This window comes from Pinus tabuliformis, chromosome 4_1 (genome assembly GCF_031772625.1).
Source record: "Pinus tabuliformis cultivar Carrire ecotype Pingquan chromosome 4_1, CPIR1, whole genome shotgun sequence".
Taxonomy (NCBI): domain Eukaryota; kingdom Viridiplantae; phylum Streptophyta; class Pinopsida; order Pinales; family Pinaceae; genus Pinus; species Pinus tabuliformis.
The window spans coordinates 647,822,013-647,835,206 of record NC_142303.1 but is presented as its reverse complement, the minus strand read 5'-3'; the positions used below and the strand labels follow the sequence as shown (position 1 = coordinate 647,835,206).

Genomic DNA, 13,194 nt, shown 5'->3' with positions numbered 1-13,194 from the left:
ATTGGTGCAGCACTATAGATTATGCAGCATACTATCAAGATTTGGACTAGACAAAGTGATAGATGTTCAAGGCTTTGTTGATGTAAACTAGGCTGAAAATCTTAACAGCAAACCATCTACAAGTGGTAGTGTTTAACCTATTTATAGGAGCAATCAATGGACTGAGCAAGAGGTAGGTTGTAGTTGCACTTTCAACAATAGAAGATAAGCAATTAACAATCACTCATCCATGTAAGTAATATGGTTGCAAAGATTATTGTAGTTGTACAAAATGCCATAAAATTAGATTGCAACAATCAAAGTGCAACCTCTCACAAAGAACCTTGTTTATCATACTAAGACAAGCATATTGATGTGCAGTACAGCTTTGTAAATTATATTTGAAGACAAGGCGCTGCTGAAGAAGCTTGACACCTTAAAAGTTGCAAACTCATTGATAACATATGTTAATATTGATAAGTTCTCTTGGTGTAGAGAATCAATGGAGATTGTTATCATATATGTGATCATATAAATAACAGATCCCTTTGTTTTGCAAAGAAAACAAGTGGGAGAATATTTGAGATGTTATATTATTTGTGGATAGACCATGCATCCATGCACAATGCATTAACATGTAGACTGCATCCATGCATGATGCATTAGTTACAACTTGAAGACTGCCTCTAGGTGATTTAAGCAGTCTTTATTTCAGTAAAAATGTCATGAATCAGTTCAGAAATAGAGCTGGTTCAATATTCCAATGCATACATACATATTTTCATGCAGATGTTTTAAAAATTACTTAATTTCAACATAACGTACAAAACAGAACCCATAGAATAAAATTTGTTATAAAGCTCTGCTGTACTATATTTAACAAAGTACGTTAGATGAAGAACCATTCATATAATTGGACTGCATAAGTCGGTAACAAATTATGATTTCTTCACTTTTTTTGCATTTGAAGATTCGTGGAGATCTGCAGGAGGCTGACATTTCAAACAAAACCAATCTTCTTCCGGAACTTTAGCTAAAGGAGGCTGGCAGCAATCAATATGCATTGCAGTGCCACAGCCTCTCCCTTGTTCATCCCCACACAAAAGCATAACATCATCTCTATCATTAGATCCACATACCGAGCATGAAATATCATCTCGTTTTCTTTCCTCTTCCTCCACATTGTTCCGTGATCTTTCACCCAGAAGTGTTTGCTGTGGCACATTGCTAGCTGAAGCGGGATGGGTTTTCATTTCCATATTTTTGAAGAACTTCTCTACTGCTGCATGGGTGCTATAAAGAGCATATTTATCAAGAGGATAGCATGGCTTGCACACATATTCAACTAAGTAATCAACCAAAACACAAGCAACGTCGCAGCGAATAAACTCCTGAACCCATGTATCATCTCGAGGAATACCCGGGCTAACAACAGCAAAATCAACACCAAGCACAAGGGATCGGTTATATGGAGGACTAGTTGCTAAAATGACTCCACCTCCTGCCTTTACCGCACGTTTCAAGGTATCCTGCGTGATGGAAAAGGATCCAATAATGTCGCTAATAGCCAAAAATATCAACATAAATATATATATTATAACTGTACGATAAATTTGTCCTTCCAGAAAAAGCCCTAAGAGCTTACCAAACTTGGGGCAATGCATTCTCCATAGACAATGATTCGAAAACCATGTAGCGCACCATGACCAGTTTTTTCTTGCAACAAACGCCATTTTCTAGGAGCTTCAAAACTGATGGTACCATCTTCATTCAATCCACTCTTGTGCCATTCATATTCTTGTTCATCAAGAAATCTTCCTGCTTGTTTGCTTGCAGTAAGATAATCTGTAGTGAGTATCCACCTGTATGACATGCAATAATAATTATCATAAAGAAGCTTTACCAATTTGGAAGTAGCTATTGTGGAAGATGAAAATGGCACAGTTCTTTAATGCTTCTCAGCAATCCAAATATTTTTGAAATTGAAACAAAGAGCTTTCTTAAGGTGAAAATGATGATCATGGAAACAATATACCTGCCAGCTGCAGCAGCCGCAAAAAACTTTTCTGTTCGACGAAGTGGCTCTGGAACCACTAAATGAGTGGCTTGATAAGACCACTGATGAGAATCTTTCAACACTTTCCCTCCTAAACTCTTGACTAACTGCTGAAACTCTTTTCTTTGTAAACGATGTCCACTCAATAAAAACCATCTTGGCTCTGCAGACATCACTAATTTAGAGCTTTCATGTTTGTTTGGCTGACCAACATCCTTAATATTCTGTAATGCAATACTTTGGGAAACTTTCCTTGGTTTCTTAGCAGTTTTGGTGGGTTTCTTTATTTTGGCAAGTTTTCCTGATTGAACCTTAGAAGTTCTGTTCAGATTAGAGACATTTTCTTTTCCATCATTCATGCATTCCAAAGATTTCTTGGCAACAGACAAAGCCTTTGTCTCAGGTGTGTAAGTTGTCCTAGCACTACGTTTAGCTTTCTTTGGTTTAGAAGCTTGATTCTTCTCGTCGCTGTTCCTTTCATTAGTCTCCACAGTCTCGTCTATCTCACCCTGAGGAGTTTTTAATTCAATGTGTTCAGCATCCTTATTTTCTACTGGCTGCTTCTTTTGGCAATCTTTAGAAACCTCTGAATCTTTAGACACCTCAGAAATTTGCTCAATTTCCAGACCTTTCAAACCTAATCTACTGTCTGGAGATGAGGCACAACTATGCTGATGCACATTTTCATTACTGTGACCTGGTTTAGCACTTGATTCAAATGGTGAACTGTTCAACCTAGGTGATGGAGAGATATCAGACTTCCCCTTGTATGGTGCATTAGGACTTCCATTTTGAGAAACCACTGCTCCAGGCATTGAAACCATGTGATTATCAACTGGTTTAGCCTTAACCACTGAAGATGCCATGTCATCACAACCTTTAGTTTCTTCAATAGCTGGATCAAGTTTGTCAAGCTCTGAAGCTTTCCGTTTTTTGATACCAGGCCTTCCTCTTTTCCTGGGCTTTTCTGTCGAAGCTATATCATGATGCTTTTCTACCAAAGTAGAAAGGGACACAGTTTCTTCATTAGAAATGAAACCTTTGGCAGCAGTGTTGCCTTGTTCAGAAAAATGCTGTTGATTATCATCTAAAGCATCAGACTTCAATTGAGCAGCTTCAGAAGTTAAATCTGAAAAAGGCTCATGCCTTTTATCAGCTGTAAGCTCCACTTGAGGATCACAAGTTTCTATTCCATTTGACGCATTTAGATCAAAAGGTCTTACCTCCTCTTTGGAAGTGGCAGTCTTAGTCTTTGATCCATAAGATTTTTTAACCCCTGCTTTCTTGTTTATTGCTGGCTTTCTACCCTTCTTCTGAGGCAAAACAGAGTTGTCATTTGCAGGGAGAGACTGTGAAGTGATGCAATTTGAATTCTTGGAAGTCAAAGAATGTAATTGGGAAGGTGTCTTTGAACCATGCTCCAACTTTGTCTCTATTTCAGCTACCCCATTATCTAGTTTTTCTTTCTCTGATGTCTTCAAATCATTGTCCAACTTTTTCTCTGATTCAACTACCACACTCTCTAGGTTTTCTCTCTCTGGTGTTTTCAAATCATTGTCCAACTTTCTCTTGATTTCAACTACTCCATTATCAAGGTTTTCTTTCTCTGGTGTCTTGAAATCACTGTCCAACTTTCCCTTTATTTCACCAACCCCATTATCTAAGCTTCCTTTCTCTGCACTTAATTCCACTTTGGGAATTTCTTCTCCATGACTGTCTTCACCTGATTTGGATGGCAGTGCCTTATTTAATGATGTGAGACGATTACCTGACATTGTATTTTTCCTTTTATTTGGACCATAACTTTTGGTCTGTCTTTTCCTCTTCCCACTTGCTGGCAATTCCAATTGACAATCACGATTTTTTGTCTCAATACCAGATGTCTGCAGTTCATTTCCAGTGATGTCATCACAAGCATTCTCTATAAGTCCACTCGCTGGATTTACAGTTTCCAGATTGGGAGTCTCAGCATTTGCCGAGTGGAGTTTGCTTACAGAAGAGAGAGTTCCTTTTGATGAAGATCCTTCAGCATGCATTCCAAGCTTTCCGTCATCAAAAGTTTCATCAAGTTTACGTGAAATATTTGGCAAATCTGCTATTACATCAGACCTCCTGACCTGTATAACGTTCATATATCATATTAGATATCTCAATATCAACAGAAACTAACAACAATACTAGAACATTAAATAAATAGTTATTGAATAGCAAATGCTTACCTTCTTAAACCCTGAATTGGAATCAAGTAAGCCACCTTCACATGTCTGTGTTTTGACACTTTCTGAATGAGTTCTAAATTGGTCACTTGTGTGAACACTCAGCCCATTGTCAGACTGCTGCAGTACTTCAATATCATTGTCAAACAGGGTGGTTCTGACATTTATTTCAATAGCTTCTTTAGCTCTTGATTGGATATTTTTATGGACATTTTCACTATGAGCTTGAGCCTGTTCATAAGAAATGTTATTTGACAATGGAGAATTACCAAATTCATCCTTTTCATACATAAGATTGAATCCCTGTGCAGAACCTACAGGTGTTTCAATCCTTCCTGTTTCAATCGTATTGCCTGTTCCAGACTTTCTAGGAGTTTTTTTTCCATGGCCTACAATAGAAGATGAATGAACAACTGAAGTGAGAATCTCCTGCTCCACTGAAGCCATACCTCCAATTACATCTCTTTCCTTTCCCAGGGCTGGAGAACGAATTCCTTCCATCTCCTGTTCTTCATTACCTACTTTTTCAAGATGCATGCCCTTCACCTTTACATCTGATATTGTATTTGCTTCACCTTTATTTTTAAGCAAAGAACCTAAATCACATTTTGTTGAACTATGTGTGCCCCTGCTCTGCAGACCTGCTTCTGGGCTTGCCTTGGTCACGGATTTTGGTGTATGCAATTTCATATTATCATGTACATGAGATGGTGTGGTACTTGATATCCCAAGAGGTTTATGTGTGCTACCAACATGATTTACTGAAGAAATAATCTGCTTAGAGGGCATAGGACTGCCAAACTTACTTGCCCCTTCATCTTCGGAATCTCTGGCCTCTGCCTCTAAAAGCTCGAGCTCCCATCCACTGCAGTGCATCCAAACATTAAAGAACAAAATAAAAACTAGATAGATCACAAATATAAGACAAAAGGTAAAAAGTGTATCTTTCAACTATAAACATCTTTCCAAAATTATATTGGATAGGTTGGCTTGAGAGAAATCAAAATATGCTTAACCAACAGAAACAGGAAATCCCACCCATACCAAAAGTGTTAGAAAAATATACATCCTGATTTATTTTCTCATAAATGCCACATTTGCTTATTTGGAAAGGCATATTTCAGAACTGTCCTGTAGGAACTACGCATAAGAGATAAATTGCTGGAAAAATGAACTAGTCTGCCTACGACTAATTTTATGATCCCCCTAGGTAACAAGTCATTTGCTTATCTATATACAGTCAATCTCTGCCAACTTCGATGCTCAACAGTAAAAAAGGGAGTACTCAATAAAACCTTATAGGTAGACATTATTACACACAGAAACATTGGGGAACCAGATCATAATTCGAAGAGGATAGGAAATTTGGTAAATGGATGTCACTGCCAATGTCAAAGGCATGAAATTAGGCCAATCACCAACAAAGTCAGAAGTGTTTATGGCCCCACCGTGTCCAACACTTGACTAACAAAGTGTCTACATTAAGGTTATGTTAGGAGCCATGTGAAGTGTAATGCTATGTAACTTAAGGTGGAACTAGACAAAGACATAATCTTCTTCATCAATATCCACAGGAACTTTAAAGCACTTGCTTCTACCAGTTTTGTAAGATACAAGTTGATGCTTCAGTTGTCATCTTTGAAACCGGATTCATTCTAACAAGGCCGACATGTCCCGAATCCTGCGAATCGGACACAATTCGTGTCAATTCATGTCCGCAAATCGAGACACGTCGTGCCCGATTGGGACACAAATGAATCCGGATCGCGTCCCGATTTCCGGACATGAATCCGGAAAAAGGGAACCCGCACGGCCATAAAAGGGCGAAAATCCCTCTTCCTTGCATCATTTTCACTCCTCTCTTTCGCAATAGGAGGGTTGTGGGTTTGTTGTGAGCTAAGTCACCTGACACGGGGATTCAAGATTCGTAGGATTCGGGGATTCGAGCGTCAGATTCGGACACATTGACCCCCCAGAACAGGACACATAGGATTTGTTATATATTATTTTATTAATATATATATATATATATATATATATATATATATATTAAAAATTAGATATTTCTTACACAAATTCTAATTAATGATACAAATTCATTGATTTCAAACATAGATCTTCATCTATAGCATGCATAGTACATACAAAATTGAAAATTCAAATACATGTCATTGTCAGTGGTCACATAAATCATGATTCATAATTCATAAATGAAAGACAACTTACAACTACAAGATAGTAAGATAAAGACACTGACAACTGTAGTTTTCTCATTAAGTCATCAAATCAAAATGTGTTACATAGGTAGTGCTGGTGCAATGCCAATGGCAAATAGAAATAGAAAATATAAAACAACTACAAGTATACAAGCCTCAAGGCAATAGGTAGTCATCAATCCTCAGATTCATCATCAGAATCAGCATCAATGTCCTCATCATCATGGTCACCACTGCTCTCCTCTGCTTCCTCCTCCTCCCCTATATCCATAGTCGTCTCTGCATCTGCTGGTGTGGCGGATGACCCCTCTATGTCATCAAATCTAACAGGCTCTAGCACTGGATCATTGAGATCCATGTTGGCCAATGCCAACTCAACACTATTGTCCAGACCCATATCATCAAGAAAGACATCCCACATCTTTGTCTTTCCCCTCAACCACTCTTCCCTCTACCTGTAAATAAGACGAAGGTTGGTGTGCACATACACCATTGTCTCTGCCCTGGACTGCTCAAGCCTGCTCTTCTTCACACTATACAAATTCCCATATGTGCTCCAATTCCTCTCGCAACAAGAGGATGAAGTCACCTGAGAGAGGAGCTTCATGGCTAACTGCTAAAGAGGAGGGCTTGTTGCCCCATCATTTGCCCACCAAGAATAGGGCTTCTTAGCCCCCCTGTCTTTAATCACATCATATCCTGCAAATCGACCAGTGCCAGTGGAAAACTTTGCAAAGGCATCCTCCACCTCATCAAGCAATGCACTATCCTGAAAAACCCACCTAAATGCCTCTTTCCTCCCCTGTGAGATTTCACCATCCATGTGAGGAGGGAATCTGCGGGAAGGTCCACCATTCAACCACTCATGGCTATAGTATTTTGGGTTCAATGAGTGAGCCAAACAATGTAAAGGTGTATAATTCTTGTCCCATCTGTTGACAAGAATATCATGTATAGTATCACAAAAGGCCTCTGGTGATGTCTCATACTCGGGGCACTCACTCTGTAGAATAATGCTCCTCACAGACTCAATCATGGAATCCCATCCCTCATAAACCTCTCCTAGGATGGGTTTGTTTGTATCTGCAGATCGAAGCAAATAAATGATAGGGTCCATGATCTGAATAATTAGATCTACCCTCTCCCACCAAGCATCATCTAGCACTGTGTCCTTTACTCTTTTAGAGTCTACCTGATCTGTCTTTCTCCAAAAAGACCAAAACTTAGAAATAACCATGGACCCAAGAGCGGTCTTGACCTCCCTCAACCTCTTCAACATCATGAATGAAGAGGCAAACCGTGTATCAGCAATCTTCAACAATGATAGATTGGTGTACTCCTTGTAGATAGTGGGGGCATTTGTATGATTTTGCACAAAATTACGGATATGTCGTGCATCCTCAATAATGTTACCAATCCAAAGCACATCAAAAGCAATGGATTTCAATGCTAAGTTCAATGAATGGACAATGCAAAGTGTCCAAAACACTTGTGGATATTTAGCTTCCACAATCATGCCAACAGCCTTGCAAACAGGTGCATTATCTGTAATGATTTGCACACAAGAATCAATACCTACATCCTCAATAACTTTAATAAATAACTCACCAATAAATTGTGCATCCTTGTATTCTCCAAGTGTATCCACTGCTTTCAAGAAAACTGGACCATTCAAGGAAGACACTATGAAGTTGATGATTGGATGTCGTGTTGGATCTGTCCATCCATCGGAAATAATGCTAACCCCAGATGTTGGCCATGATGCTACAATAGGCTCAAGCATTTTTTGGACCTCTTTTTTGTGCCTTCGTCAACAATGTGGTTCTCAGTTTCTCTGACCCAAGAGGCACATACCCTGATGGAGCTCCTTGAGTTAGAGCTCGGCACATCTCAATAAATAGAGGTGAGCGTGTAACATTAAATGATATGAAGTTTTGATAGAAGAAGAAGGCAATGGTGAGATCAAGCTCTTCCCATCTCTCTTTTTGGAAAATCTTGTCCATTGGACCAAGTGCAATTGCTCTTCCTTTTGTTGCTTGTCCCCCAATAGAAGTAGAACTCTCAAATGGAAATTTGGTGGTGTCTTATCTCAAAAATGGAAGGGGGTCTTCATTTTTGTTTTTTCTTGATTTTGCGGCCACATTTTCCATACCAACACTGGACTCCTTGTCTATTTCTTTCCTCTTTTGTAAAGGAACAGCTTTACAAGCTCCAATTCCACAACTTGGTAAAGCCAACAAATGGCCTTTTACACGGAAATATATGCTTTTGAAAGTAATGTGACAAAAGTTGCATCTCCATTGCACATTGCCTCCTCCCTTCCCCTTGGTGCTTGTCCCATCCTCTCTTGTGACATATTTCCACAAGGGATATTTCTCAATGTTGTCTTTAGGTCCTCCTCTTCCCTATCAACAAACTCTGATGATATTGGGGGAGGAGGGGCATCTCCAATGGAGACATTCTTCCCCTTCCTTTTTCCCCCAACTGCTGCCTTTGATTGAGCCATGAATACTATTAAAAAAATGAACAAAACATGCACAAATTTGTAAACAAAAAATCATATACCAACTGTTGTAATAGAATAAGAAATGCAAAAAATGGAGCTGAAATGCACTTACCTGGTGCTTGAATCTCCTTGCCGAACGCTCTACTCCCTTAGCTCCTTGCTCCAAACCCTTCGCTCCTTGCCCACAGTTCAAACTATGTAAATGAAATGACAAATCAGGTGAGTAACAAAAAGAAAATCGTGTATTTCTAATCCACGGAAGTCTGTTTATCGGGATAAGAATCCTAGAATCGGGATTCGTTGTTCCCGTACAAGATTCGAATGGGATTCGTAAGAATCTTGTATGGACACGACGAATCATGTTTTGGGATTCAAATTCCTATCGAATCGTATCGGATTCGCAGGATTCAAATTCGACAGGCCTTTCCAACGAATCCGGTTACTTAGGTTGTGAGGAGTTTGGAGCAAGGAGCAAAGGGTGTGAAGCGTTTTCAAAGAGATTCAAGCAATAGGTAAGTGCATTTCCTCTCTATTTTTTTGCATTTGTATTACAACAATTTGCATATGCATTTATTTTACAAATTTGTGCATGTTTTGTTTATTTCTTTACAGTATTCATGGCTCAATCAAGGGCAGCAAGTAAGGGGCAAAAAAAGGGGAAGAATGCCCCCATTGGAGATGCCCCTCCTCCCCCAATTTCATCAGAGTCTATTGCAAGTATTCCCTCTATTGCAAGTAATGTTGAGGGAAGACTTCCTCCTAAAAGTAACATTGAGAAATATCCCTTGTGGAAATATGTCACGAGAGAAGATGGGCCAAGCAACAAGATGAAGGGAGGAGGCAATGTGAATTGAAGATGCAACTTTTGCCACAGTGCTTTCACAAGCACATATTTCCGTGTGAAAGGCCATTTCTTGGTTTTACCAAGTTGTGGAGTTAGAGCTTGTACAAAAGTTTCTTTACACAAGAGGAAAAAAATGGAAAGAGAGGTCAATGTTGGTATGGCAAATGTGGCTGCAAAATAAATAAATAAATAAATAAAAAATGATGACCCCCTTCCATTTTTGAGGAAAGGCAGCAACAAATTCCCATTTGAGAGTTCTAGAGGGGGACAAACAACAAAAAGAAAGGCAATTTCACTTGGTCCAATGGACAAGATTTTTCAAAAGGAGAAACGGGAAGAGCTTGATCTCACCAATGCCTTTTTTTCTATCAAAACCTCATATTCTTTAATGTTGCACGTTCACCTCTATTTATTGAGATGTGCCAAGCTCTAACTCAATGGGCTCCATCATGGTATGTGCCTCCTGGTTCAGAGAAGCTTAGAGCCACATTGTTGACGAAGGCAGAAAAAAGAGGTGCAAAAGATGCTTGAGCCTATTAAAGCATCATGGCCAACATCTGGGGTGAGCATTGTTTCTGATGGATGGACAGATCCAGCACGGCACCCACTCATCAACTTCATGGTGTCTTCCTTGAATGGTCCAGTTTTCTTGAAAGCAGCGGATACACTTGGAGAATAAAAGGATGCACAATATATGGGTGAGTTGTTTATTAAAGTTATTGAAGATGTAAGCATTGATTCTTGTGTGCAAATCATTACAAATAATGCACCTGTTTGCAAGTGTTAAGTTTAAGTATGTTCTATGCTTAGAGCAATTTATTTCAATTTTCATAGTTAGCTCAATATCTTTTCCAAATTATCAATCACATCAACGTTAAAGTAAATTGCAAATAGAACATAAACATAAATCACAAAAGACAAGCCAAGACAAGAGAACACAAGATGTGGCGCTAGCCAGGGACAAACCCCAATGTGGGGAAACCCTTGATCAATTCTTCTTTTATGTTCTTCAATAGTTCAACAGAGAGAGAGAGAGGGAGATAGTACATTTACAACAAAAGTCAACACTTTGACTTATCTAGATAAGAGCAGAGATCATCTCTAGGAAGATGATACATGAGATCAGTTGAAGACATGTTGCTTCAACTAATTCTCCAAGGTGACTCCTTCACCTCTCATTTTGTTGCATCTCGTAATCATGTTGCACCTCACCATGTTGCGCCCATCATCACAATGTTGCATCTCATCATGCTTTACTAATCATGACTATACCCATCATTGCACTACATCTCATCATGCTTTACTAATCATGACTGTAACCATCATTGTACTGCATCTCCTCTTGCTGCACTATGTTGAGCTCTTCATTACATTATGCTGCACCCAAATGCATGCTACAATACCTCGGCATCCTGTTGCTGGTTCCATCACATCATGTTGCGCTATGTATTACTGTGATGCACCCCTGTTACTGTGCACTATGCTACACTATCATACAGCCATAGTATACTATGTTGATGCTTCCATCACAACATTCTACACTATGTATCACTATGTTGCACCCCTGTTACTATGCATTATGCTACACTATCATACAATTGTAGTATACCATGTTGTTGCTTCCATCACAGCATGTTGCACCCCTTTTCATTCATCCATGTTGTCTTCAACACCTTACTGTCCCATGCTGCCCACGCACCTTATTCCATTGTGCTCTACCTAAATAGCACTGCGCTGCACCGAAGTCAAACTTTAATCCTCCATGTTGCTAGCTATGGCCTGCGGCCTAGCCTAGCAGCAAGACAACCTAGCTATCTTTAAATATTCTCTTGCACACTCAGCAATTAAGGTACATGAGACCCCTCCTAAGACTGCGGTCTAGAAGAGTGTTAAGGTCTTCACCATAACTTCAACTTGACTGCGTTTAGGGCAGCTTCAATATAACAATGTACATGACTATTACCTAGAACCATGACAGCGTAGAGGGCAGCTAGATCCATGACAGTATTTAGGTCTCTCTTCTAAGTCTGTGTTTTAGGTGGCATCTTCTTTAGGCAACATAGCTTCTTCTTACCCAAGACAGCAACAATGTCTAGGGCATCTCCTTTCCCTTTAGTCTTGTGACTAGGGCATTCTGCCTTCACGACTGTGTAAGGGACAGCGTTAAGTTCTTTATGCATGTGCCTTGATCTTGTAGAGAACAACGATTAGGGCATCTCTTAGCCCTGTGTTTCCCACATTGTTCTTCCAATTATAACAGTGTATTAAGATCAGATCAAGGTTCTCTTCTTGTTGTGTTTGAGGGTTTCTTTTAGGACAGCATTAGCGCTGTTAGGGCTTCTCTATACTAGCATTGAACCCTATCCTTACTGCGATATAAGATCCTCCTTTTTGGGCAGCAAAGATTCTTCTCCATGAATGTAGATGAGGGCAGCGTATAGATCTCTTCGTCTAGGGTTAGGGCAAACCTCCTAGATCAACGTATTCTCTTAAGGATTCTTCCTTCCATTAAAACCCAAACGAATGGAGAGGAAGAGATCACAAGAGAGTTGTGTGTGTGTCCAAATGACTTTCAAGGTACCTCTATTTATACTAAAACGTTGATCACATGTGGGGCTTATTTGGTTGTTGGCCGACCTTGATGAATTGTCCCATAACACAAATAAATTCATATCTCCATGAATACTTATTAGAATCAGATGATCTTTATATCAATCCTACACCTCTCGATGAGAGGGATTCAAAAAAATATCAACTGCCATTAATAAGATGACCCACGTGGAGTTTGGCCCTAGTTGCCAATTTTAACAACAAGGCTGCTGGCATGATTGTGGAAGCTAAATATCCACAAGTGTTTTGGACACCTTGCATTGTCCATTCATTAAACTTAGCACTGAAATCCATTGCTTCTGATGTGCTTTGGATTGGTAACATTATTGAGGATGCACGACATATATGTAACTTTGTACAAAACCATACAAATGTCCTCACTATCTACAAGGAGTACAGCAATCTATCATTGTTGAAGATTGTGGATACACGGTTTGCCTCTTCATTCATCACGTTAAAGAGGTTGAGAGAGGTCAAGACCACTCTTGGGGCCATGGTTATTTCAGAGTTTTGGTCTTTTTGGAGAAAGACAAATCAAGTAGCCTCTAAAAGAGTGAAGGACACAGTGCGAGATGATGCTTGGTGGGAGAGAGTAGATCTAGTTATTCAAATCATGGACCCTATAATTTCTTTGTTTCAATTTGCAGATACATACCAACCCATCCTAGGAGAGGTTTATGAGGGATGGAATTCCATGATTGAGTCTATGAGACATCACCAGAGGCCTTTTGTGGTACTATACAAGATATTCGTGTCAGCAAATGGGA

The 13,194-nt window shown here is 39.4% G+C and overlaps 1 protein-coding gene across 1 annotated transcript in view; it reads right to left on the bottom strand.

Annotated features, from left to right (window-relative positions):
• Nucleotides 1–567: 567 nt before the first annotated feature.
• The window catches only part of LOC149177731 (transcription coactivator), an 86,514-nt gene continuing 73,887 nt past the window's right edge, over nt 568–13,194 (bottom strand). The window contains exons 9-12 of the mRNA XM_089420195.1: nt 4,255–5,116; nt 2,015–4,152; nt 1,625–1,841; nt 568–1,508 (exon numbers count right to left, since the gene is read on the bottom strand). Of these exons, the coding sequence (XP_089276321.1) occupies nt 918–1,508; nt 1,625–1,841; nt 2,015–4,152; nt 4,255–5,116 (3,808 nt within the window). The 3' untranslated portion in view covers nt 568–917. The remainder of the gene's footprint in view (nt 1,509–1,624; nt 1,842–2,014; nt 4,153–4,254; nt 5,117–13,194) is intronic.